The sequence below is a fragment of the Lepidochelys olivacea genome, assembly GCF_965140295.1.
Source record: "Lepidochelys olivacea isolate rLepOli2 genome assembly, chromosome: 15".
In the NCBI taxonomy this organism is placed as follows: Eukaryota; Metazoa; Chordata; order Testudines; family Cheloniidae; genus Lepidochelys; species Lepidochelys olivacea.
Genome location: NC_140425.1, coordinates 10765659 through 10790491, shown reverse-complemented (window position 1 = coordinate 10790491; position 24833 = coordinate 10765659). Strand labels below are relative to the sequence as shown.

Below are 24833 nucleotides of genomic sequence, written 5' to 3'. Positions count from 1 at the left end.
CTGCTTCCTTGGTCTTTGGGAAGGGGAGCGGGGGGTGGGGGAAAGAGCCTGGGAGGCTGCCATTGGTCAAATCTGCTTTCAGTTAGTTGGGCCTGAGCTCGCCCCCGGGGTCCCCAGCACCCTGGCACAATGCAAGCCGTTTGGAGTTCACATCTTTAGCCACCCCTGCTCTTGTGAGGGTCCTGCAGCGAAGCAAAGATTCAGAGACCGGGCTCCTCAGGCCTCCTGCCCGTGCCCTGCAGCCCTCGGGGGCCTGGACAGGGCGTGGGGACCAAGCTGGTTCAGGTGGCACAGGGGGCAGTTAGGAGCTCCACTAGAGACCTAGAGCAGAGCTGAGGATAATGCAGAGCCTTCTCGCCGGGCTGGGTTGTCTTTGAGGGTTTGGAGGAGGTATCTAAGTGCATTCTGGGAGGTGGGCTCTAGCTTTGGGTCTGGATCGTGAGCTGCCCAGTATGCTGGGTGTTTGGACCCCGGGTTTTGGTTCAGCCAATGTATAAGGAGGGGAGCCCTTGGCCAAATGGGGATGTGAATCCAGTATTGCCAGCCCCACATGTTCAAAAATCATGTCAGGTAAAAACAAATTGGAGACCAAGTTAACAATAGTCAGTGCTGAGTTCCATTTACCAGCCTTCTGCTTCTTGAGCCATTAGTGGTCATGGCTTTAAGCTTTCCTCCACCCCATGAGGACTAGACTTTTACTCCTTTTATTTTTAAGAAAAGTTGATTGTCTCTTATAATAACCTGACTCCAGGAGCTGGGGCATTAAAGAGAAACCTCAGACACCATGAGACTCGTGGTCAAATCACAAAAGCTGGTGAAAGAACCTGGGTGTGGAATCTGGAGACCTTCAAACTCTGGAGGTGGTGGGAACCAAGGCTCTGGTCTGGCCCATTATAAAAAGAAGGGGCCATTTCAGATTCCAAACACCCCAAACTCTGGGGCAATCGGAACCGGGCTTCTGGTTTAAGCCCATGTGCAACAGAGGAGGGCGAGTTCTAGGGAATATTCCCCTGTGCGTGTGAGTGGCGGGGTGGGGTGGTGACACTGACACTAACAGATGTGCCCATGCAGAACATGTGCCCATGCTTGCCCAGCCTCCGTGCATTGTGCTTCACCCTAGTCAGTGCCATCCCGCTCTCCCTTCCATAAGCATGTGGGCGGGAGGGGTGTTGGCTGAGAGCAGACGGGGGCACCTCCTAGGAGCCAGGCTGGGCTGAAGGCCTGGCTGAGCTGGGGGGTCCCCTGACAGCCTGGTGTGCGCTGCAGGCAGCGTGCGATGTGTTCTGTGTGGGAGACGACGTGAACATTGAGAAGGCCAACAACTCCCTCATCAGCAACGACCGGAGCTGGAAGAGGAGCAAGTTCCGCCTGACCTATGTGGCTGAGGCCCCCGAGCTCACCCAAGGTACGGCCACTTGGTCACCGGGGGGCTTTGAGCAAGGGGCAGACGCCGGGGCAGATGACAATCCTCGGGGCCAGTGGTGGGCTTGCCTGGGGGAAGGGTGCAGGTCACCCTGGACAGAGCTCTGCTGAGACCCTCTCATGCCTCTCTCTGGGTGTTTGACTCTCTCTTCTCCATATCTCACCGTCTCTCAGATGTGTCCTGCCTCTGCTCTTCCCATGCTCCCTCCATTCTCTTCCTCCTGCTCTGTCACCTCCCTCCTTCCGGTTCCTTTCTCCCGCTCTCTTTTCTTCCCATATCCTTCACCCGACGTCCAACCCTATCGCTGGATAGAAAACTCCCCCTTGTCCCCACCCCCTCATTCAACTTCAAGCCCCTCCTGTCCCCCCGAATGGCGCATTGTGGCCTGGGAGGAGAATTCCATTGAAGTTCTGTCTGGTTTTCCCTCTTCACCACCCGCTCCAGCTGCAGTCAGGGTCGGAAGCCCACGCTCGGCTGGAGGAAGGGGCTGGCGACAGGCAGCTGCCAGCCTCTCGAGCTGGCAGCGGGCCTGTGCCAGGGCAGTGGTATGCTAGGGCGGCGCTGAATCCGGACTGCCGCCTGCTGCCTCCTCTCGCAGAGCAGACGCAGTCACTGCTGAGAGCAAGTGGAAGAAGTGGAAATCCCGCAGTGCTCTAAGCCACCTGTTTAAAACTCTCCCATCCAGGATGGGGCCAACCCACTAAAACACAGCACAATAGCGTGGCTCCTGCAGCTGGTATACGGAGCGCTGCCTCAGCTCCTCCTGAATTCAGACGCCCACTTGCCAACCAGATGGTCTGGGTGGTGAGAGGAATGAAGAGTGTGTGTATGTGCCTGGGGCTGGCGGGGTGGTTGTTTCTCCATCCCCCTGGTTACCCACCTGCTGAGAGCAGGGAGCTGCTGCAATCATGTGCTCCTTTCACATGGCCCCGAAGGCTCCCTGAGGCTTACCAGCAAAGGCACTCACTGTGGGTCTCCCGTGGGGTGGAGCAGGAGGGCCCAAGCCAGAGCAGCCCTGGAATCACTCAGCTGATGCTTGCCAGACCAGGTTCTGAAATGCTGAATGTGGTGGTGCCCAGCCAGCCCCCGGGGGCGGGGATGCAGGCAGCCTGCCCTCGCCAGTCTCTGCCGCTTTCATCTGATTGAATCTTCTCATCCGCAGGTCTGTACAGCATTCACAAAAAGCGAGTCTATGCCGCCCGGCTTCTCACGCGCCAGAATCTGCAGAGCCCAAAATCCAGGTAGGATTGATAGCAATGCACACACGCAGTCTGCCCTTGTGCATACACGTGACCCACATCCCCCGCACTCTCCAACTTCTTAATTCCAAGCATCTCCGCTATCCATCAACCAGGCCAGGCCTAAAGCGTGCCCTGCGTTACAAACCTTCCTTCTAGCTTGGTGGAGAATGTTCCCTAGCATCTAATGCAGTGAATCCTCTATGGAGATCTCGGGCATGCTCCTGTCTGTGCAGACCACCCCAAAGTATCCCCAGCAGTAATGCACCTGAACATGCTTCACCTTTGCTATGTGGGTGGGAGAAGCCGTCGACTTAGCGGGGTCCACACCGGCGGTTAGTTCGGTACAACTGCCTGTGCACCACACCCCCACCGAAGTCAGGGTGTAGTGGAGACCTGGCCTCACTTCCACGTGCTTTACAACGGTAGGGCCCCAGGCACTTCAGTGGCGTTTCTCCTCATGGACACCTGTGGCCCCCACTTTTGACGTGACACACCAAACCAGTACATGGGCTCCTGCTGCTAGCGCTGCAGCCGGTCGGGGGCTGACCGGTTTCCTTGAGACGTTCCTGCTGACACCAACCATGCTCGTGCCGAGAAAGGGGCAGTGCCCTGCACCCAGGGTGCTGCATTCGTGGCATGCCAGGTGACGTGGAAGTTCCACAAAGGACAATGTTGGGCCAGTGGGTTCAGCTTTCCAAGCTGGGTGCAGAAGAATGGCTAGGAGCGGAGAACGCCACCACAGGAGAGTGGGGCGGGTGGCTAGTCTGAACAGAGGGCAGATTCTTTCCTAAGCTCCCGTTCTTGTTTCCTTTTTGTTAGTTCAAACATACGATCATCTGGGCAGCCTCTGGGCTGCTCCTGTGCCCTCCTTCCTGCTCCTTAGAAAATCACACCTAACGAAACAGCTCCCAGAGCTGGGCCCCGTTAGCTCCGGGCTTACAGCTGTCCAGAGGGCTCGTCACAGTGCTGGGTTTGTTTGGTTTTTCACGCCCCTCTTCCCCCCCGCAGTCGGTCAACGATTTTCCTGCGACTTCACACCAACGGGCAGCAGGAGCTGCGCTACCAGCCTGGAGACCACCTGGGAGTGTTTCCAGGCAACCACGAGGACTTGGTCAGCGCCCTGATGGAAAGACTTGAGGATGCACCCCCAGCCAACCAGCTGGTGAAGGTGGAGCTCTTGGAGGAGAGGAGCACAGCTTTAGGTAACCAGGGCCAGCACAGACACCCTGATTGGGGCTGGCTGGACCCCATTTCCCCCCTGCCCTTGCAGAGTCTCTGGGTGCCATGTGGATCCTAGCGGGGTTGGGGGTGGGGGGTTGGACCACATTCCCTGGTGCATTCCCATAAGGACTGTAGCTGGTTTTAGCTTCCCCGTCATGAGAGAGGGTGCCCAGATCCACAGCTGAGCTGCGCTCTGGGGCTGTGGGATGCTCAGAGCAGCCATGTCATGGAAGAGCAGGGCTGTACGGGAGGGTTTTCTGTTCCCTCTGGCCAGCTGAAACCTCTTCAGGATGCAAGACCTGAACAACTGGTCCATGGAAAGTAGAGTTGAAGGGTGTTGATTGGCCGGGCTCTTCCATACTGGACATTCTATGGGCCTAATGCTCCATTGCTCTGCGCTAAGCGGATGGCCAGTGCTCTCTCCCCAAAGTGATACAGCATCTGGTTCTCCCAGTCTTGTATCGTTAGTGTGGTAATTGTACAAGGTGAGGTCATAGCGAGCTCCAGGAGATCATGCCAGACTCTTCTTTCTAGCCCTTCCTCATTCATTGTCTCCCACTGGAGTCTGAGCCTTCATTGGCTTGCCCAGGGTGGGCTGGCAGGCTCAGCTGATCACAGCATTGTACTGGCTTCTCTCCCGTCAGGTGTCATCAGTAACTGGACGGATGAGAACCGCATCCCACCCTGCACCATCTTCCAGGCATTTAAGTGCTACCTGGACATCACCACGCCTCCCACCCCGCTGCTGCTGCAGCAATTTGCCTTACTGGCCACCAGCGACAAGGAGAAGAAACGTCTGCAGGTCCTTAGCAAGGTAAATCCATAGGTCTGGTTGGCAGCCTCTTCCTAATGTAGGAGGTTTACTTGCCCCATGCTTCTGCTTAACCTTAGACAGTGGTAACCAGAGAGAGCTCCCTCCCCATAAAAGAGAGAAAGAGAGAGAAACCGCTCCCTCTCGGTGAACACTCCACCTCTCTATCTGCCTCCTGAATGTCTTAGGATGAATCAGGATGAAGAAAGCAGCTTGTCTATGTAAACTGCTGTCAGTGACTTGCCTTCTCAGATCCTGGAGCGGTTCATACCGAAATGCAACCTGTGGAAATTACATGTCCCCAAGATACATTCTTTCACCCTGACCAATGTGGTTCCCCCCGCACTGGCTCCTTACCCAGGGCTACTGAGACAGTTTAATGGGTCAACGTCTTTGCACTGATGTAGCCCCCTCAGCGTGTTTTATGCTCAGTGAATTTAACCTCGCAGCTCCTTGTCTTATGGAGGAGGGCTCTCAAATTAAGTGACGTGCCCAAGATCACACAGGGAGTCTGTGGTGGAGCTGGGGATTGAGCGTACAGCTCCTGACTCCCTGTCTTGATCTCTAGACCCTCCTTCCTCTGAAATCAGCATGGGTGTCTGGCACCACTACTGCTGTGTCTGTGTAGGAGAGTCTCTCAGCCTGGGATCCCTTGTGATTGTGCAGCACGTGCGACTTATAATGGGAGAAGCTCGGAATCCACTGAAGGCTCCATCAGGAACGTTTGAGCCCTGAGGAGCAGACCCTAGGATGGGTGGCAATCAGGGCTAGAGCCCTGGGTGTCCTGGAGCCCTGTGAGAGGCAGTCGCAGCCACCCGTCCTGGCATCCCCAGCCAGAGCTCTCTTTCGTCGGCTCCACCCTGCCGTGGGGCCCGCGTGGTGCAGTGTGTCTGGCTTAGAACCGGCGCTCACCCGTCCTTTCCCTCCCGCGCTTCAGGGCTTGCAGGAATACGAGGAGTGGAAATGGTCCAAGAACCCCACCGTGGTGGAGGTGCTGGAGGAGTTCCCGTCCGTGCAGATGCCCTCCACCCTGCTGCTCACCCAGCTGCCCGTGCTGCAGCCTCGCTATTACTCTATCAGCTCCTCCCCCGACATGTCCCCGGACGAGGTGCACCTCACCGTGGCCGTGCTCTCCTACCGGACTAGAGGTACCATGCCAGCAGCGCTGCAAGGGGCTCATGGTTTGCATGGTGGCGACTGGCTAGAGCCGTCCCATAGCGCTGGGCGAGGTGGACACGCAGGCCCCAGGCAGCGTTGAGATGGGGGCCCTCATCTCCACTTGCGTTGTGGGTGATGGCCATTAACACATGGGGGCACGTGTGAGTGTTTGGGGACGGGGGAATCCCTTGTTAAAACCTTGCTGCCTGCTCACGTGGGGCTCCCTCGGGGTGGGGCTTGGGGGCTGTGGCAGCCAGACGCAGCAGCAGAAACCGGCGGCTTTCCAGCTCTTCCAGGCCGCTCTGTACTTCGCAGCACACAGGCTGCATGCGCTTGTCTTGGCTGCCTCACAGCAGTGGAGGTGGGGAGAAGAGACTCCAGATTGGCCCCCGGGTGGATCAGCCAGGCCCCCTCAAGCAGGCATGTGTCTCTCCTGCTTCCCACCTCTGGACAGCTTACAGAAAGTTCATCTTCCACGCAGCCCCGCAGCCTGCTTGTGTTGTCAGGAGAATATCGGTGTGGCACAGAAGCCTATTGCCATCTTCTCAAGGCGTGTGGGAGGAACCCTAGTTGGGGAGGGGGTACCTGCTTGATAAACCTCCAGCAGGAGCCTGTGGCCAAGGTTTCTTTGCAAGCACTCACTCATCTGGAGACAGCTCTGAAAGATCCCATTTGGCCCTCAGCAGAGGGAGTATCTTAGGGTCACAGCAAATTCACAAACTGCCCTGCTCCAGCCAACGGCACCTCCCTGATGTTTGCCTGGGAGAAGCCAGCCTGTGCTGAGTGCTGCAGTGGTCCAGCCCGCCCTGAAAAGCAGAATTGGTCCCAGGGACCACCCAGTGCCTGGCCATTCTGACCCTGAGTCACAGGTTGGCTGACGTCGCAGTGAGGATTGGGGGAGGTTTGGGCAGAGAGGTAAATGGCCAGGGCATTCTGCAGCGATCCATTCAGCAGTACTGGGGCAGGTACAAACCCTCTCCTCCTTTCCTCTCCTAGATGGGGAAGGACCGATACACCACGGGGTCTGTTCCTCTTGGTTCAACCGGATACAGGCTGATGAAGTTGTGCCTTGTTTTGTAAGAGGGTGAGTGGCATGTTCACTGCATGTGGAGTCCCCGAGAGCCAGGGAGGGTGTAGACCATTCCAAGACTGACTGATCTGTCGGCTATTCACAGCAGAGAGCCCCCGAATCCCTGTCTGTAGCCCGCCATGTGCACTCACAGCACTAACAGGGATTTCTACAAATGAACTGCTTCCTCACCCTGAACGGGGTAGGGGCTGAGGCCCTGTTCCGTAGAGCAGTCTGCAACAGCACCGTACAGACCATGGGGCGGGGCGTGGTACCCGATGCCCCTGAACAGCCGGGGGCACAGAAGAGAGCGCGGTGGGGACTGCAGGTGGGGACTGTTACCACGCGCTCTGCTTCGAACGCCACTTTCTGCCCCCACCTTCCCCACTCAAACGTCTGCGCTCGCATGTCTGCGCTACGGTTCTACCCCCGCAAGGATTTCAGTGACCCAGCCTGGGCCTTGTCCCATTAGGGGCATCACTAACTTGACAACTTGTCTGTCCAGAGCTCCTGGGTTCCATATGCCACAAGATCCCCAGGTTCCCTGCATCCTGATTGGCCCAGGTACGGGAATCGCCCCCTTCCGGAGCTTTTGGCAGCAGCGGCTCTTTGAAATCGAGCACAAAGGTGGGTCTGGGGGCTTCAGCCTCTGGTAAGTAGGGGGCGAGCGAAGGCCTCCACAGCATCCTGAGCGAAGCCGAGGGCAATGCCCCTGCTGCGGGCATGTGACCGTGTCGCCCTCCAGTGGCTGGTCCCGGTGGGGACCGGAGCCTATTACTTGCAGCTAATAGACTCGCTCTGTTAGCTCCAGGGGTGGGCCCTTGTGTGTTCAGCACTCGAGGCGTCCAGCTGAGTGGCAGATGGTGCGTACGTGTAGCCGTGGCTCTGTTTCGCTGACCGTGAGATGACCTGTCCTAGAGCTGGTCTGACATTGTTCCACTGGCCTTTTTTTTTTTTTTTTTTTTAATGAAAAATGTCATGAATTATTTTCTTTAGATTACACTTCATTCCATTTTTCCTGGTTTTTCAATGAAAAATTACAAAATGGGTTAAAAATAATATTTTATTGCAAAAACAAAAAAAAGTGTTTTGTTTTTTTTTAAATTTCCCACCCAAAAACCCTGACCTGTTTCACCCAGCGCTAGTTACTTGGGAGCCTGGATCCATGCGCACGGCTCTGAGGGGTTACACAATCTCTCCAAGTATCTCCTCTACCCTCTACCCTTCCCCCTCTGCCATCTGCTGTCCCAGGGAACAGAGCTATGTATCCAAAATAGCCTCCCTCAGAGTGCACAGAATGGCTGGCAGCCGGCAAAGAGGGAATCCAAGCACAGCCTGTCTCCGCTCCGTGCAGGAGGGTGTGCGCGAACCCAGGCTTGGGAACCGGGGTGCGGGGGATGGTTTCCTGACTCACGGCTATTCCACCTGTCTCTGCTCCAGCACTGAAGCCCTGTCCGATGATTTTGGTCTTTGGGTGCCGACAGTCCAAGATCGACCACATTTACAAAGAGGAGACCCTCCTAGCCAAAAACAAAGGCATCTTCAAAGAGCTGTACACAGCCTACTCCCGGGAACCAGACAAACCAAAGGTAACCCTGCTACGCCACCTACATCCAGCCCTGAGTCGCCGTGACCAGTCTAACGCAGATGGTGAGCGGAGCTCCGGCATCCCCAGGGCTGTGGATTCTCCCAGCCACGTAGGGGAAATGTCTTCGGACCTCTCGTGCACGCACCTGGAGGGATTTGCCTGCACTAGTTTGAAGACGTGAGCTTGGCCCGAGCTTTTCACAGCTATGTGGGCCAATGAATCTCCCATTTAAGAATCCCCAGGGTGTTCCCTGCTTACAGGAAGCAGCCAAGGCAATTTCAGCACGATAGCCCTCGGACTCGTTAACCAGCCCTCTCCATCTTGTTAATGTCCACGAGACCTAAAGCCACTTGTGGACATTAACAATCCTCTGGCGCTTTCCCCTAGCCGAGTACTGACCCCAGGGCCTTGGCTGAGTCCCGCTGTGTCTCTGCTTCCCCCTATAGGTACAGTCACACCGGGAGCCTGCTTCTCAGGGGTGCTGTGCAGCTGGGGAGTTCCACTGACTTCAGCTGGAGTTTCTGGCGCTTAGCACCTTCGAACATGCGGGCCCTGATTGTCTTCAGTTCTCTTCCCAAACAGTTGTGCAGCATTGCCATGCGTTGTTAAATGGCTGCTGTGTTCCACCCCAGAGATGGCTGCCCTGCGCCGATGGGTGGAGGGGTGAAGTGACGTGTAAAGCTGGGCTGGCCCTTTGGGAGCTGTGGGTGACAGGTGCTGTGCAACGTCCGTTCCTGTCTCCCCCAGAAATACGTGCAGGACGTGCTGCAGGAGCAGCTGGCTCAGTCGGTGTACAAAGCGCTGAAGGAGCAGGGAGGCCACATCTACGTGTGCGGGGACGTCACCATGGCCGGGGATGTCTTCAAGGCCATTCAGCGCATCGTGAAGCAGCAGGGGAAGCTGTCCGTGGAGCAGGCCGGTGCTTTCATTAGCAAGCTGAGGGTGAGTAGCCCCTCCCCAGCCTGCCGCAGGGTTCAGCGAAAGCTTGGGCCAAGGGCGTCAGGGCTTCCTCTTGAACGGTCACGGATGAAGGGATAATTGCGGCCATGAGCTCTGGGAGTGGTCAGTAGGCACCACCCCTTCCAGCCTCTTGACCTGACCTCGTGGGCCCAGGCTTTCTGACCAGGTAGCTCAGTCCTGTTCTGCCGACCCTCCAGGGCCCCTCGCTTGCCAAAGGAGCTGGGTGATGGGTGAGCTATTAGAGGACCAGGCCCCTGCAGCAGACCATAGGGGCCCGGGACTTGCCTCAAATCTGTAAATCGGCAGAATGGTTCTTGCTGTTACCAGCCGGCCTCGGTCCAGCACAGGGAGTGTGTCTGAGGGAGCAAGTCTGTGCAAAGGCCTGGTTCCTGGAAGAATTCTTGTCCGTTGGGGGACAGCTTCTTGGGGAGCTCGGCTTCTGCAGATTAACCCCGTTAGCCTTGTCCACACTAGCACTTCACCCACTGCTGGCCTAGCTCTGGTGCAGCTCTGGTGCCAGCGAAATGCCAGGACAAGCTGCAGTTCCGGGTCCGTTTGCAATGCTGGCCCTACCCAGGAGACGTCTCTGGAACAGTCGGCAATGTCCAGCCGGCTAATAGCCTTTACCCCCCGTGCGTGTTATTTACCTATCTAAAAATTGGTTACAGCGTCCTCGCTGTAATAAGCGAATAAAACAAATCTGTGGCCACCTAGCACCTTCATGGTTGTCACATATTGTACAATACGGCCATGCAGATCCTACTGCTGCATAAGCACAGGCCTATGCCACTTGAGCTAACAGGAAAGCTTCTCTAGTTGTTAGCAATATAGGGCCTATGACATACAGTTAGGCGGTTCTGATTCCATCCAGTGCAGGGCACTGGTACGCATGCATTGCCGTCTGTTCGCTATGGCAATGTTCCTGTGAGGCTGTAGTGCAGTCTCCAATTCCCCTGGGCTTTCTCCCTCTTTCTCTCTCTTTTAACCTTAAGGCATGTGGACAAGTAGCCATTTAGAGAGGCAGCGCAGGGTAGTGGACACTGGACAGAGTGCCAGGAGACCTGGATTCTATCATGGCTCTGTCCCTGACCTACTGGGTGATCTTGGAGAAGCCACTTTCCCCGCTCTGTGCCTCAGTTTCCCCTTGTAGGCTTTTCCTTTCTTGCCTATTTAGCATGTAAGCTCTTCGGGGCAGGGACTGTCCCACACTGTGTTTGCACAGCACCTACCACAATGGGGTCCCACCTCAGCTAGCATCTCTAGGTGCTACAGAAATACCATAAGAAATTGTGACCACACCCTTCTCCCGGTGCCATGCCTCTGTTGTCCTTGGTTTCAGGATGACAACCGATACCACGAGGATATTTTTGGAGTCACCTTGCGTACATATGAAGTGACTAACCGCCTTAGATCTGAGTCAATTGCGTTCATTGAGGAAAGCAAAAAGGACACGGATGAGTGAGTTGACGTGCTTATTTTAACCTGCGCTATTGTTTCTTAGTCGCGCGTGGGTGGTGGAATAAAACTCGGAAGGATCCTTTTATTTATTTGCATGTATGAAGCCAGGAATAGCAGAGACAGGAACAGGCCCCTGATCTGAAAGGTCGAATCAGACAAAGCTGCAGTACAGTTTCTTTTAGAGAACGATCAACTCAGTGGGCTAAATCCATTCCAGAAGGAACTGGCCAGGTGAATCTGACCCATTGTATCCGCGAACACAGCCTTTGCCATTCCACGAGCCCCTGGCACAACAGACAAGCTAGAGCGCGTGAGTGGGCAGGCACAGCTGGAGCTGGTTGAAAATTTCCCGGTGGAATAAAGTTCAGTGGGAACGCGCCAATTGGACGGAATTGACTTGTTCTGTGGGAATGTGTCCATTTCGTCAATGGACACCAGACCAGCCAGCTGTCAGGCTCCCTGGGAGCCACAGCTCTCCAATGCCTGGGCTGCACACCTGGTAGGGGGGCAAACTTGCCGGCTACCCGGGGAGCCAGACGGCCAGTTCCCCAGCCAAGGGAGCTAACTGAAGGCCCGATCCCGTTCACACTGAAACCAAATGGCAGAATACTCATTGGGATCCAAGGTGGCTTTACTGGCTCCATGCTGAAGCTCAACTGGCTGGTGGCCAGATGTGCTCATGGCATTTAAAGGCTAACTGTCCCGTGCCAGTAAGGGGGACTGCTGGGCTAAGCGTGGAAGGGAGTATTGGTAGCTAGTCATTCTCCTCTTTCCCTTGCAGGGTTTTCTGCTCATAACCAGAACCCCTTGCCCCAGATGGGATGCCAAACCAGCTGCAGCGGCAGCTGCCCCCCTCCAGCTGGAGGGCGCTGGGTTTTGTATTTACACGGACACGGCAGCTCCTTTTCTGCGGGGCCTGCCCACGGAAAGTGCTCTGTCTCTCGTCCTGTCGTCGTGTCCCAATGATGATGGTTTCCCTTTCCTTTCTCTCTCTGTTGTCCTGTGGCGGTTTCTTTTCACTCCTTATTTCCCTCCTCGGAGTCCCCCGCTGAAGTGCGATGGCTTTATAACCCGCAGTGGCTCTTACGAAACTACGTTTCTTCTTCTCTCGGTCCAACGAGGGTGTTTTGCGGCTGCATGAAATCACCACCTTCGTGATCATCTGCATTCGTTGGTATCTGGGGGGATGGGGCTGGAGGGCAGGGAGCTGGCCGTTCCGGATCAGGTAGTGAGGACTGGAGAGACCCCTTTCCCCACCTCGACGTGGAACTTGGCTGAATGGCTGCATCTTCCTCGCTTTGCTTTGGCCTCTCCGGGCCTGGCCCATGTGGAAGTTGGATGGAAAAGAAGTACCGCCCCCTTTCTTGCTGGTGATGGAGGCCCCAGAGCTTTGTTCTGTTTGAGGGGTGGGGCTCGTCTGTGTTCAATGGGTAACAATTCACCTAAGTGAGCTCTGTGCTGTTTGTATTGTCAGTCCCATACCCCACCCCCTCTTGGCTCAGTCCTCTCTTGCCTCTGTGTCCTGTGCTGATCCTGCTGGTGCAAAAGTCTTCGCGGGCAGTGTGCAAGCACAATATATGCAGGCTGGTGTTTCTGCAACGGGGCAGCCCATGCGTGCTCTCTGGTCCCGGGGAAGTATGGGATGTACTGCCCACTCTGCATCCGAACCTTCCCAGCCTCCGCTGGGAGTTGAGGGTAAACGTGGCCAGCCGGCACGAGAGGGCTACAGGTTAGCTGAGATCCCTGGAGGAAAGATTGTGAATCAGGTGTGGGTTGCGTCCTGTCGCTTCCCTGGATTAACAGGGCCCTGGCAGTGGGCACGTGAGTCCTCTCCAGCAAGGCCAGAGAACATGTAAGGTGACACGGCTGGGAGTCGGAGTAGCTCTGAAGCCATCTCTGCCCAGGTCCAAGCGACACCTGCTTATAAAAAGGTTGCTCGGAAGCCAGCAAGTAGCCACTCTATAGGGTCTGCTACGGGCGTTTCTGACCCCGCAGAACGCCCCCTTCAATGAGTAACAGTTGCCTTGAATACTCAAAGCATGGCAAGTCTGTCCTAGCGCGATCTTGTGAGATGTCCTTTCTCAGCAGCAGCCCCCCCAAGGAGCTGCAAAGCTCTCGTGGTGCCAGGCTGGCTGCAACAGGTGCCTCCGCGCTGCAAAACCTCCCAAATCCTCTCCCTGCCCACTCTGCCTGCTGCACACTCGGTGCCACCGTTCAAACTGCATGAGGCCTCTGGGCCGGGAGCTCTCAGGAGAGCGGGGGAGCAAGCCCAAGGAGAGAGGCACCGGTGCTGTCTAACGCCAGGCTCTGCGGTGCTGACTGCTCAGATCCGCTGCACAAATCCAGCCCCGCGAGAGACTCTTACAGGGACGGCTACCGTGCTGGCAGCCCCGCGGTCGCTCCCCTTTTCCAGGTAGAAACTCTGCGCCCCCCCACACACACACCGGCACATGCTTGCGCGCGCTCTCTCTCTCTCTCTCTCTCTCTCTCAGGGGGAGGGGCTTTCTCTAGTTGCCAGGTTCTTTGGGGGTGTTGGGAGCCCTCGTCCCTTCCCCCACCTGCACTGTACATAGCCATCTACTGTGGCTCGACTGCAGGCAGCAAGAGCAAACTGGTGCCTTCAGGTAGGCACTGGACCCCCTCCTGCCGCCAGCATAGGGAATTACCAGCGAGGGGTCAGGACTTGGGCGCGGCAAAGGGAGAAGGTCCCCGCAACCGCTGTCACCGAGGGGTTGTTTTCAGAGACCAGGATCTGCCACTGACTCCCCCTGAGCCAAGCTTCTAACAAAGTGAGTCCAGCCAGGTCTGAAGTCTCCCCCGGCCTAAGTGCGACTTGGCAGCTGGGTTGCTTGACTTCAGCTCGCGTTCACTGGTCTCACGCTGTGCAGTGACCACGTGGTTGCTTTGGTTTTGCTGCCTAGACCCTCCAAGGTTGGGAGGCGCTCGTGTGTGCTGCCTACTGCCACAGCAACGTCCCTGGTCTTTACCCTCCCTGCCCACCACAGATGGATCTGACCCAAAACCCTGGGCCCAGAGGCCCCAGAGCTTCGGGAAAGCTCGGCTCCAGGCTTTTTGCTGCCCCAATCCATCTCTTCGGAGCGTATTGCTCAACGAGCCTGCCGGACCTTAAATAGGGACATGCACAAATGCTGCCACCTTGTGGTAATTTGCATGCATGCTGTTCTGTGAGGGTGGCCCAATGTGTTGCCCTGTGAGGATGAATAAAGATCCCTGGCTAAGCCCCTGTTCGGTTACAAAATCACGGCTGTAGCGTGGTTACAGTGACATGGTTCAATTTGCAGCAAGGACTGTATGTCTGCACCCGCCCTGCTGCCTCACAGTGTTTGCCCCCCAGTGCCTCTGCAAGGACTGCCGGGCCCAGGGGCCATGCGCACAGCGCCGCGCATGGAGAAATGGATTCTGGGCTGTCCCACTGCACAGAGTGATGGGGTGAAAGAGACCAGCCCGACTAGGGAGAATAGGGGCTCCTGCCCATACTGCAAACCCCAAAGGTGCACCAGCCTAGGTCCCTGGCAGGGGGCAGCTGCCGCGGTTACTAACCAGGTGGTGTGCAGGCATAAACCACAGCTGGAGCCATCAGTACCATGTGCTGATTACAAACCCTGGTGGCTGTTGTGTAACTGGGGCCTAGAGCTCTAACCAGTTTCAGGGAGTTTTTTCGTGGGGCCGAGAGCTCAGGCAGACAGCGACCCTTCCAGCTGCGTGTCCTGGTCCCCTGGAAGCTGATGGGAGGAGCGCATTAAGGGCAGAAGGATGCCTTTGCTAGAGATTGTGCCTCACAAATCTGTGTAGGGATCCAGTCCCTGGGGGTGGGGGAAGAGATGAGAGAGCCCTTACTCCACCCTTCCCCACACACACACCATCCCACACACTGGGGAAGTTTGGATCCGGATCCAGCTCAGAATTCTATGGCTGACCTTCCTGTAAGGTGCCAGAGCAAAACTCTGCTTCTCCCTTCAACACCCCACCTCCCCCAAACCATGGGGAGAGTTTGAATTTGGATCCAAACTTTGCCCCAGGCCCATCTTTCCTGGAAATATCAATGCCGCCTGGAAGCAAAGGAATGCCCAAAGAAATGTCCTTTACCCCTTCCTCTTTCCACCTGTGTCCTTCATGTTCATTGCTGCTGTTCATTTTCCCATTCAGTCCTGTGCCCCTGTGACAGCCCCGCTCTGGAATTAGCTTTGCGGGTACCAAAGCTCCCTGTCTGTATCTGACTAAGAGGCTGGCTTTGGCAGGATGGGTTGTGTCTCTTCTTCCTCCTGCCCAAAATACCTATGAGCCACACGAAAAAGCGCAGCAAGGGAGGAGGCATGGCATCCAGATTCAGCCTCTCCCATTGCTAGAGGCTGGAATGTCCCCAGGTGCCTAGAGGAGTTAGGCCCCCAAAGCCTGTTGAAATTAACTGTGAGTTGAGCACCTGAGTTCCTTAGGTCTCTTTTCAGAGTAGCAGCCGTGTTCGTCTGTATCCGCAAAAAGAACAGGAGGACTTGTGGCAGCTTAGAGACTAACCAATTTATTTGGGCATAAGCTTTCATGTGCTACAGCTCACTTCATCGGATGCATTCAGTGGAAAATACAGTGAGGAGATTTATATACACACAGAACATGAAAAAATGGGTGTTATCATACATACTGTAAGGAGAGTGATCATTTAAGATGAGCTATTACCAGCAGGAGTGCGGGGGGTGGGGGTGAGAGAAAACCTTTTGTAATGATAATCAAGGTGGGCCATTTCCAGCAGTTGACAAGAACAGTAGGAGGGAAAATAAACAAGGGGAAATAGTTTTATTTTGTGTAATGACCCATCCACTCCCAGTCTTTATTCAAGCCTAAGTTAATTGTATCCAGTTTGCAAATTAATTCCAATTCAGCAGTCTCTCGTTGGAGTCTGTTTTTGAAGTTTTGTTGTTGAAGGATTGCAACTTTTAGGTCTGTAATCGAGAGACCAGAGAGATTGAAGTGTTCTCCGACTGGTTTTTGAATGTTATAATTCTTGACGTCTGATTTGTGTCTATTTATTCTTTTGCATAGAGACTCTCCAGTTTGACCAATGTACATGGCAGAGGGGCATTGCTGGCACATGATGGCATATATCACATTGGTAGATGTGCAGGTGAACAAGCCTCTGATAGTGTGGCTGATGTGATTAGGCCCTTTAGTACTCCTTTTCTTTTTGCGAATACAGACTAACACGGCTGCTACTCTGAAAGTCCTCCTTTAGTTCTCTTTGAAAATCCCAGCCTTAGAGAGCTAAAAGCTGTGTTACATCCAGCCTGCTCACCTGGTGCATCCAAGAGACAGAACAGGGATGGGGGAAGGGACAAGTGAGTGAGTTGAATTCAAGGGCTCCAGAAGCTGTCACCTGCTTGCCCTGCCTCGCTGGGATAGTTGACTTTTAACATACCGGGCTGGCTTTCTTTTTAACTGAGCAAGTTCCATTTACTTTAGTAGCCAGTTTGCTCTCCTCACCTGCAAGGGTTTCATATGCTTAATTTCCTCCCCCAGAAAAGGGGACATGATCCTGCTAATCTCCTCTGTCATTCCACAAACACAGACCTTTCATCTGCCACCTGGACACAGTTCAGCTGGGTGAAATGGGTGTGTATGTATAATATATACGTAGCACATGGGTGGTGGAGAATGGAGATAGCCAGGTGATGGATTGAATGTATCTTGTGCAATTGATGGCTTTGCCTGCTCTCTGTCCATTCAGTCCAGTCCCCCCTGGCTAGTTCCAACGCTCCAATCGGCTGAGCCGCTCCAAACAGCTCCTGTAGCAATAGGAGAGTGGTCATGATGGACCAGTGGGCTGATCCGGTCGGGCAATTCCCATGAATGGCAAAGACTGCCATCACCACCACCAAAATGCTTCACAGGGCCTCAGCTCACTTCTTACTCCAAAGGGTTAACAGCCAGGTGGTTCCTTACTAAATCTGGTCAAGACTGTTTGAATTTGCCAAGTGTGCATGAAAAAAATGCTCCCCATTTTTCCTGACCAGCTCCACTCTTTACCTTAGACTGATGAGCCGGCTAATCCTCAGCTCCACAGCAACTGTCCCCAAGACTTTGCCTCCCCACAGCAGCTGCCTGGAAGTTTAGACAGGGGGCAACATACTGGCCAGTCTTTATATTACAAATGTACAGCACCCTAGGGGAGGGGAGCAAATAACAAAATCACTTTCTGCCCCCAAAGAAAGCAGAAACAGAGCTGAGGACAGGCTGCAGCACAAGAAGCCTCTCCCTGCTATATTTTACCCCTAATCTATACTCAATATTGATTAGTAATTGACCTCTGTCAATTGCCCATTTCCCTATTCTTCCCCTCCCTTATCAATTCACACCCCTAGCCTGTGCCTGCACCTCCCACTGGAGAGGCCTTCCCAGCATCCAGCCCTTGCTCAGCCATGCAAAAGGGGGGCAGTAGCACTTCAGGAAAGGTAGGTTCTGGAGATGGCAGTGGGGCATGAAGAACCTAAAGCTAGGAGGATGCTAATGCTCTGGGGACTTGCTCCCCTTCTAGATGGCTCTCTCCAGCGATGATTCCAGCCCAAGGAGAGACTGAGGGATGCAGGGAGCAAGGAACTTCACCTTAAAGAGCCAAATTCTGCTCTCAGATCGATCGGGCACTTCCCACAGGAATCAATGGCAGTCAATGTATACCCGCCTAAATGGCAGCGGAAGTTGGCCTCTGTTCTGAGCCCCGTTCTGAGATCATTTACCCGAGCGCGATGTGACTAGGAAGAGTTTGCAGGACCAACTCCTTAGAAGCAGGAGTGTGTACACACTGGGCGCAATCTCCATAAAACACATACGGTGCACGGAGGCCTAGTTATTACTGATGGGGGTAGAGGGGGTGTCCTTGTTGAGGCGTCCGTGAGCTAAGCCAAATACACCAGGCCAGATGCTAAGCTGCTGTAAATCTGTCTAGGACCACTGAAGTCCATGGAGTTGCTCTGATTTACCCCAATGGAGGATCTTCTCCAGGGGCTGCTGATATTCTGAGAGGGAAAACTTTATGCTCTAGGCTAATGGTGCTGCTCCCGTCAGGCTACACAGGTGTGGCTATTGCTAGAGTGAGATCTGTTGCTAGGTTTGGCATTATTATTATAATTTCTTAATTACTCGCATAGTTCCCTTGAGGATCATGGCCCTTCTCAGAACAGACAGAGATGGGTGGCGCTCAGCATGGCCCTCATTTGCTTCTGCGGGGAGTTTCAGCACTGGCATCGGTGTGAGCAGAGTTAAGGCCACGCTGAGTGCTTATAAAAGCCCATCCCCAGTCAGCACTGTTTATCACCTGCGTTGAGATGGCAGATTCTCGTGAGGTACTAAGGACCCCCAACTTCCATGGGCTTCGTTGGGAGACGGGGCGATCATCACGCCTCAGCATTGAGCCTGAGGGCAGGAGAGGTTACAGTCATAGAATATCAGGGTCTGAAGGGACCTCAGGAGGTCATCTAGTCCAACCTCCTGCTCAAAGCAGGACCAATCCCCAACTAAATCATCCCGGCCAGGGCTTTGTCAAGCCAGACCTTAAAAATATCTAAGGAGGGAGATTCTACCACCTCCCTAGGTAACGCATTCCAGTGCTTCACCACCCTCCTAGTGAAATAGTGTTTCCTAATATCCAACCTAGACCTCCCCCACTGCAGCTTGAGACCATTACTCCTTGTGCTGTCATCTGCCACCACTGAGAACAGTCTAGATCCATCCGCTTTGGAACCCCTTTCAGGTAGTTGAAAGCAGCTATCAAATCCCCACTCATTTTTCTCTTCTGCAGACTAAACAATCCCAGTTCCCTCAGCCTTTCCTCATAAGTCATGTGCTCCAGACCCCTAATCATTTTTGCTGCCCTCCGCCGGACTCTTTCCAATTTTTCCACATCCTTCTTGTAGTGTGGGGCCCAAAACTGGACAGTGATTATAACTTTGCATGCACCAAGCTGCACTCACCCCCAATGCATTATTCCCTAATAATCTTGTTCCAAATCTATCCCAGGCTGTGGGATTTCAGCTCTGGCTTCTCCCATACAACTACCTTTATTTACTAAAACTTCAGGGGTGATGGAAAAAGCTAATGAGATCGTGGATTTAAAGCGCTTCATTCCAGGACTGAAATGGGCTCTAGTGGGGTCAGAGTTTTCTGGGTTTTGCTAAAGCTATGAGGATGGCATGTGAACTATTTACACATCACAGCACATGCCTCTCTTCTCCCTGCTTAGACAGTATTACAACAGGATGGACACGGCCTGGACTCTAAAATGCCTCGTGCGGGTACTGTTGCCTATAAGGGCCAATGACGAGAAGCTGCAAAGCTCATTTCAAACACAGTCGTTTATAAACTCTCTGCTGGTGAGAGCTGCTCACAGTGAGTTGCTGATCACACAAGAAGGTACCTTTCTTTCTCATTTGTGTCACAAAGTGTGGGTCAGATTGTGTGGGCACGACTCAGAGGCAGTAAACCCAGCTGTGTATGGGTCCCCCGCTGGTTTAAGGGATCCCACAGGTTAGTTCTTTGCAGCAGCTTGCTCTGAATCACCACTGAATAGAGCTAGTTGGAAAATGGTCTATATGTGGGGGTGGGACTGGGTTTCCATGGAAAATGTGGATTTTCTTGGGTCCTGTTGGGATCCAGGAAGTGGGCGGGTGGAAATGCAAATCCTGAAAACTGAAATCTTTGGGGTTTGAGGCATTGGTTTTTTGATGAAAAATCAAAAATTTCCATGGAAAGTGGGCACTTTGAGACTCCCCCCCCCACACACAAAGTTTAGTCAAAAAATCAATTCTCCAACCAAAAAACGAGCTCTGACAGAAAATTTTCAACTAGCTCTACTTGAAAATGTAGCAAAACAGACAATAAATGCAGCAACCCCTGCCCCATCTGCTCTGGAGTTTACCCTGAGTCTGAAAGAATTGGGGGTTTTTAAGTCGTGTGTTCAAAAAATGTAAAAGTTTGTGTTTCCACAAGTGCCAACCAACAAGCAGCTTTAGCTTTACTAATGAGGTTCCAGACATTTTGCATGTGTGTGAACTGCTCCCGTCGATTCCAGGGTGAACTGATTGACCCATCCAAGGCTGTGTTCGACTCCGCTAAAGAGTGCTGAGTTCATAGCAGAATCCATTCATTTCAAAAACAACTGCAGCTGGTTGAACAATGCAAAACCAAAAAATGGGGACATTTTTGTTGAAATTTTTCATTGACATTTTAAAATTAGACCGAGTTTTGACCAGCACTTTATCCAGTCAAAAAACATATAGCAGGGCGGGAGAGGGAGATTGTAAAAATGTCTTCAAGAGTTGGGGGGAGGGGGTTAGTTAAAATTCAATCTTTTGTCCAAAAAAATCCTTGAAAAAAATCAAAATTTGAAAAAACATCTACCAGCTTCAGGAAAAATACAACTTTTAAAAAACTGTATCTAAATCCACCTTTAACTAACAAGCCTGCATGACTCCAAAGCAGCTATTCATGTCTGTGTGGGGTATAGAATGGAGTATTAACAAAATTCACTCTGATGCTTCTGATGTAGGAATGCATTTCAGACCCTTCCTTAAATGAGGTTTGCTGATATGCAGCCTTGAAGTGACCGTTTGAAAGCCAAGAAAATGCAGGGCAAACATCAATTCTGGTTACAGTGTTGTAAAATAGACAAATGTCAGGAACTCCCAAGTTTGGGTCAACTCCTGACCTGGAAGAAATAGCTTTGGCCCGTTTGGGAAGCCCCTCAGAAATCCTGGTTTCTTATATTTTGAAAAGAACTGAAGAATGGTGAAGATTGAGTTCTCCTTGTTTCTGGCAAAGTCTGAGTTCTGGGCTGTATGTGGTTCCCCGGAAGCAGGGCAAGAGTGCCTTTCAAGCAGGACTGGTTGAATGGCACTGGCTCCCATCTAGTTAGAAACACAGGCTGAAATTCTCCTAGCTCCCAAAGGATTTTGGGTGCTCTATTCCAATTGATTTTAAAAGGAACTGGGTATCCAATTCCCTTAGGCAGATTTGAAAATCTCAGGTTTTTAAATGACTTGTCTCATGAAGAGCAAAGGCGCAAAAGTGAAATGGAGACATTTGTGAAATGTGACAAAGGTTTGGCGAAACCTCTACATTCTAGAGGTTTCCTGAATCCTCTAACTGTCCTGGGTTTTCCCGTGTTAGCTGGAACTCCATCTTTTCCAAATTCTCTCAGCCTAGTGACCCTTCGCCTTCCCCTCGTATCATTGTGCCTTCCGTTTATTTTTTAAACGACGCCATGAGTTAAGACTGGAGCATCAGCTTGACTCTCACTTTGTGTTTCCTGAGGTGGGTGGACAGATTGGTACATTTTGTAGCATTAAATGTGATTCAAATGTAGGTTTCTTTCTGAGGAAGGAGGGTGGGGGTTGGGAGCGGGAGTGAGGGTGGGCAGGTGTTGTATTTGATCATATCAGTGCTTTAAGCAGTCAGAAACATGGTTTCCCCTACCTCTGAGCTCTCAATGCTGCTAAAATCTCTGCCATTCATACAATGTACTCCAGCACCTCTCTCATGGACTGACTCCTGCTCTGTTTGCAAGGTATCCACACTGTTCTAAAGCATGCACCTCTCTGTATAGTTCCAATCTTTTGATTTTATGGAATAAAATACCTATGCCTGTTTGCATTACAGTCAAAATAAAAAAGTGGACGAAATCCGGTGGACTGTCTTGTTAGTTGTTTTTTCTTGTTCTCTTGACACTGGAAATGCCCTGTCTACCTCACCACATCCCACTGTCCCTCCACTGACTAACAATAGTAGAAAATACTGGTGATGTAAAAAAGAACACCGTGAGATCTCTTGTATTTCTCTGTGACAGATGCTCACTTTCTTGCAGGGCTGCTTGGTTTCTGAGCATTACATCATAACCCCGTTTGCAGTGTGAGACCTCTGCGGGGTACTTACACTGGAAAAACATCTAAGCTGAACAGGGTGAGAGGCCTACTCTGTCTGTTGGACACCATCCATTGTTGGAGCTGCACAATCATAGTGCAGTGAATGCCAGAGAGAACTGGAATGCTTGTCTGGCATGAAGAATGGTGGCTGGGGGCAGGTGAGATGGATAGAATCACTGTGTAGGTGTAATGTTGCCCATGCATACTGTACTGTCTGCTGATATATATTGCCTTTACTTAGATACAACTGCTTTTAAACACACACACACACACGCCTGAAGCCCAGATCCTAACATGCCTGTACTTCGGGGACATTCAGTTCAAGATCAGAATCTAGATCCAAATTTTGCAACTCAGGACTTGATCTCCAAAACAATTAAGTTACCCATGGAGCCTTTCAGGCCAGAAAAATCCAGAGCCAGTGCCCATATCCCCAGGGCAGTGTGTTTGCTAGTGGGAGTCTCACACCACAAAGGGCTGCCTGCTAATCATGGGGAAGCTTCAAAGAAACCTAAAGAACTAGGATAAAAAGGGCAGAACCAGCCCCAAGGGGGATTGGCACTGGTTGTGGGCTCTGATGCAGAGATCTCAATGGTCAACAATTTAGAGGGGGCGGGGCTCATTAATGGGGTGTCACAATTCCCATAACCGCATCTCTCCAGGATGTTCTGTCTGGACCAGACCCTGCCCTTCAGTCCCGGCAGAGGCTTGAACAGTCTGGCCAATAACCCAAAGGCCGGTCAGCGCTGTTACCCCACAAGAGACGCTGCTTCCCCAGCTCCACCAGGGCTTTCCCAGTCACTGGAACCGGTCGCTATTGGAGATGGGCCTGGGGCACAGAACTCTGATCCCAGGCTGGATTTCTACCCTTTCCCCAAAGATTGGGGTGTTGAGCTATGAGGTTTGGTCTCAGGTCCATCGCTAATGGACCCAGAGATGCTAATAGCACAGGGGACAGGGCCTGGCAGCAAAGCACATCACCTCCTAGTGGGTACGTGCAGTGAGTCTTCTGAAGGTGCTAAGAAGGGGATAGTGGACAGTGGGATCCATTCTTCAGAAATACCTATGCCTGTTTGCATTACAGTCAAAATAAAAAAGTGGACGAAATCTAGGTGTGTGTGGGTGAAAGAGAGAGCAAGAGAGAGACTTCCTAAGCTCCTTGATCTATCGCATGCATGATGAGTCGATACCAGAGATGGGGGCCATCCAGCAAATTTCTGATTTGGATTTGAAATACCCAAAGGGCAAGGGATGTTTGGCCTTGTGACTTTCTTTCAGCTCATTATACAGATGGGAGCTGGTGAGTAAATTCAGATCCAGGTTCGGATTCAAAACCTCTGCTAAATTCCAGGGGCTTGAGATCCAGGATTTTGGTCTGGCAAAAAGCACGTCTCTCTTGATTGAAATGGGGCATCAGGAAAGAAAATATAAGGTGGGGAGTAACTAAGGGCACTAACGTTAAAAAGACTGAAACAAGGAAAAGATCAAGGGGCCAAACTGTAAGAAGTAAAAAAGTGACCTACGTGTGCCTAGCCGGCCCTTTGCGCTGTGGCTGGACAAACTGCCCTGTTATGACACTCATTCATATTTAAGCACTTAAGTAACTTTGGCCTGATTCCAGAGCGGATGGGCACGCACAACTCCCACTGAAGTCAATGAGACGTCAGCAATTCTTGGAACCAAGCCACTCTTTCAGGTGCCTACATATGGACTTAGCTGTTCAGCTTTGAGCAATCTATTTTGAAAATTTTGGCCTTGGGGTAAATGAGAAGGAGAAGGGCTCAGTTCTGATGGGAGCTGGGTAGATGACTAGTCCCAAATACCTCCTCTTAGAAGGCGAAAGCGGTTGAAACACAGCAGCCTCATTGGCAGTTGAAAAGTGGTGTCGAACTGGCAATGACATCACTGGGTGTCACAAGGGGGCGGCTCCCCCTTCCCATTGCTTTCCCTCTCACACCTGCCACTGGAGGCTGGCTGGAGTGTCGGGGTGGGGGCACTCTGACAATGTCCTGGAGTAGTGTAACATTTGTGATATAATAGTGAAAATTTACAGGCCTCACAGTGCATGAAAGTCTTCAGCCTATACATGAGAGAGAGAGAGAGACAGCGTGAGTGTGATAATTTGTATAATCAACCTTATGCTTCAGGGCTTCAGCCGGCCAACTGTAGCGGACAGGAAGAAATTTTGCCTCCCAGCTGCATTATAGGTGTTTTTTCACCTTCCTCTGAACCATCAGGTTTGGGCCACACAGAACACTGGATGAAAAGGACCAGTGCTCTGAGACAGTACAGCAAATGCTCTATTCCTAGAGGTTTGGCCCATGTTGAGGGTCACACTGATCACCAGGTTTGGGGTTGGGAAAGAATTTTGCCCAAAGGCAGATTGGCAGGGACCCTGGGGGTTCTTTCACATTCCTCTGAAGCATGGACCAGGGATCACCTGTTAGGACCATCTGGACCTATCCTGCTTAATCAATTCTCTGCCATCCCTGAGGCCTCAGGCACTGGTGGCACTTCGGCACCTCCTGTTTCAGATGGAGTCACAACACTTTAGTTTCTTGAGGACTGAGAAGAGGAGAAGATCATTGGCTCTGAATTGGTCATATAAAATCTGTTTGGAAGACACTGAAGTGAGTTGTGTTTTCTCTCTCATTATTTACAAAGTGGGGCTCAGAGGGTGGGGAATTTAGCCCAGTGCATCACTGGTAAAGCTGGGAAGAGAACCCAGGAATCCTGCCGCTATCAGCTGCTAGCCCGTAGAGTTGGAGCATTATCAGCCGAGGCAGAGACTGTTCAGGCTACAGAGAGGAGTACAGAGAGGAGAAGGAGTCTGAAGAACAGCACCCAGGAGAGGAAAGCAGCCCCGTCAGAGCAGTGAGCGCAGCAGCAGCAGCTCCCCAGAGGGGAAACCGAGCAAGAGCAGAATGGTGATAAAGAACAAGTTAAAAACTCAAGGTAGGGCAGCAATGAGGGGATGGGTGC

General features: G+C 52.6%; 1 protein-coding gene across 2 annotated transcripts in view; it reads left to right on the top strand.

The window, feature by feature from the left end:
* Window positions 1–21611, top strand: part of NOS1 (nitric oxide synthase 1) — a gene marked incomplete at its 3' end in the record, with an annotated part of 69113 nt that extends 47502 nt beyond the window's left edge. The window contains exons 18-28 of one of the 2 annotated variants that reach the window (XM_084648803.1): window positions 1267–1405; window positions 2586–2664; window positions 3673–3866; window positions 4530–4699; window positions 5634–5844; window positions 6851–6938; window positions 7429–7550; window positions 8364–8512; window positions 9259–9453; window positions 10811–10929; window positions 11711–21611. In XM_084648803.1, coding sequence (XP_084504929.1) covers window positions 1267–1405; window positions 2586–2664; window positions 3673–3866; window positions 4530–4699; window positions 5634–5844; window positions 6851–6938; window positions 7429–7550; window positions 8364–8512; window positions 9259–9453; window positions 10811–10929; window positions 11711–11726 — 1482 coding nt within the window. Of the gene's footprint in view, window positions 1–1266; window positions 1406–2585; window positions 2665–3672; window positions 3867–4529; window positions 4700–5633; window positions 5845–6850; window positions 6939–7428; window positions 7551–8363; window positions 8513–9258; window positions 9454–10810; window positions 10934–11710 lie in introns of those variants that run through there. The other variant, XM_084648804.1, reaches the window with a different exon arrangement.
* Window positions 21612–24833: the final 3222 nt, after the last annotated feature.